At 46.0% G+C, this 2360-nt stretch overlaps 1 protein-coding gene across 1 annotated transcript in view; it reads right to left on the bottom strand.

Annotated features, from left to right (window-relative positions):
• LOC110315165 (gasdermin-C-like) overlaps positions 1–2360 on the bottom strand; it is an 11167-nt gene that overhangs the window by 4070 nt on the left and 4737 nt on the right. Inside the window, 2 exon segments of the mRNA XM_021189291.1 lie at positions 156–185; positions 386–493. Of these exon segments, the coding sequence (XP_021044950.1) occupies positions 156–185; positions 386–493 (138 nt within the window).

The raw sequence follows: 2360 nt of genomic DNA, 5'->3' as shown, positions 1-2360 counted from the left end.
ACCATCTCGCACCTCCTGCCCCACACCCAGTCTATGCCTTCACCACATAGACTTTCCATGAACTTTCCCATCCTCCAGGAACCAGAGCCAGGGCTAGGCCTGAGCCCAGTAGCATCACCCAGATCTCCAACCCCAAACCCACCAAACAAACTCACCAATTGGAGACATGTCATTTATCCATAAGCCTAGAAAGAGATAATAAATCGGCCCCCACAAGAATTAGTCTTTGTCCTTACATCCCCTATATCCTCCCCCATTTTCGCATCCCTCCCCTCCACTCAAGTCCTCCATCCATCCTTGCTTTTCACCTTGCAGTTCTGTTCTCATGAGAAACTTCCTATGATAAACCCATCACCAGGTAGATCCCTGTTTAGCAATGTCATACCCGTATCAATGATTAGATTCTGATATCTTTCAGTGGGTTCAGGAGCAGAAGCATAATTAGGTGGGTCTGAAAAGGTCTTCTTCTTAGCATTAGCAGAATGGAGAATGACTGAATGGAAAAGAAACTCAAGTTAGGTGAGGTGAGCTTACACCTGCTAGAGTTCTTCCCACACCCCACTCAAGGACTCCCAAGCCAAACACTAGGGACCCCTGTCAACCACATCAGCCTATGTGTACTATGAGTCAGATCCTTTCACGGGGCCCTGAAACCTGCATTGTATTATGTTTGTTTATTTATTGTGTGTACTTGCGTGTGTGCCTTGGAGCACATATGGAGGCGAGGGGACATCTTTGGAAGTCCTTTATCTCCTTCCAACCTGAGGGGCATGGAGAGAGAGCTCAATTCATGAAGCCTGGCAGCAAGCACCTTCCCCAGCTAATCCATCTCACTTGCCTGAAACTTGGATCTGAAATGAGCGCTTTAGGTGACCACTACACCCTCTGACATTCAAGAATTACTCCATGAGGGCTGGAGAGAGTCTTGCAGCTCTTGCAAGGANCCAGAACTCAGTTCTAGAACCCACACGGCAGTGCCCCCTTCTGGCCTCCTTGGACACTGCATGTGCTTGGGACACTTACATGCAGGCAAAACACAAATACACACAAAATAACAACAAGCAAATAAATACTCCATGAGGTAAAGCAGACTGTTTTCCTCCTGCCCTGTCNTACAGGTCTCCTGTTAGCCTTCAGTTACTATCTGGCCCTTCTTTATCTACTCTCAATCTGGTGATCTCGAATTGTTTTGCATTCACAATGATGGAGCTGTACTGAGGTCTAAACGTNCCTAACAACAAAATTGAAGCATTTGACCCATGAAATGAGCCTGTACAAGCAACAAAGATGACAACATTTCACTTGTGAACTAAAGGAAGAAAAAGCAAACTTCAAAGTGTCTACAAGTCACATTCTGAGCACTAGGGGGTGCACAGGGCATCTTGTTGATACAATCAGACATGAAAGAGAACCAATGGGGACAATGTGTATGTTGACTTTCAAGCACACATTCAATATGTTGTCTGGCAAACACAAATTTAGTCCTCGTAACAGACAAAAAGGACTTAATAGTTGCCATATCGCTGCCCAGAAGCTTCTGAGAAAACTGGCCTTCTCCTGTGGAAGGGGAAACCACAGTGTCGTTTCTCTCCCAAGCTGGCATGAAGAGAGGAGGTAGAGGAAGTGACCTGTAACACATCCGGCTCCAATCTGTCTTCATCACTTAGGTTCACCAAGCACTTTGTGTGACCTGACAATAACTGGGCTTAGCACCATCAGAACCTTTCATCCCAGAGCCCCCTCCCATTATCGCCTCCTCTCACCAGCCTAGTCAGCTCTCCTAAGTGTCCTCACTTCCTCTCTTCTGTGTACACATGAAACTTTAGAGTTTATCCTCCAGGAAACACTCCACCCACACCCCCACTCCCACCACTACCCTAGCACCCATCCTTATCCCCTCCCCACTCCACCCTGCATTCAGCCTCCTCAGGTATGGCCTTGAGTCTCTGGGTACAACATCTGATCTAATCCCAGTTTATTTTGTTTTGCTGTTAAGATTTTGAGTAAAAGGTTCATTTTCTGTCCCCTCTGTAAATGAAAGCACTTTTCACTTACCATGATCTGTAATAGTAACTCCATTTCCCTGAGACATTTAACAGGCATCTGCAACCTTGTTGCCTTTTCCCACCCTATTATTCAATCATGAATTCTATAAGGACGTGGACAATTTCTCTAGAAGCCATCATCCACTAACTGTATTTACTAAAATAGAGAGCCCAGCTTGCTTGACTGTTGCTTTTGACTAGAGGATTAATCTGCAGAAGGGTGGTGTGTGGTGTGTATGTGTGTGTGTGTGTGTGTGTGTGTGTGTGTGTGTGTGTGTGTGTGTGTGTGTTTGTGTCCCCTCCTCTCTGAGGAGC

The sequence above is a fragment of the Mus pahari genome, unplaced genomic scaffold, assembly GCF_900095145.1.
Source record: "Mus pahari unplaced genomic scaffold, PAHARI_EIJ_v1.1 scaffold_10485_1, whole genome shotgun sequence".
Classification (NCBI taxonomy): Eukaryota; Metazoa; Chordata; class Mammalia; order Rodentia; family Muridae; genus Mus; species Mus pahari.
This window is presented reverse-complemented; position numbering and strand designations above follow the sequence as displayed.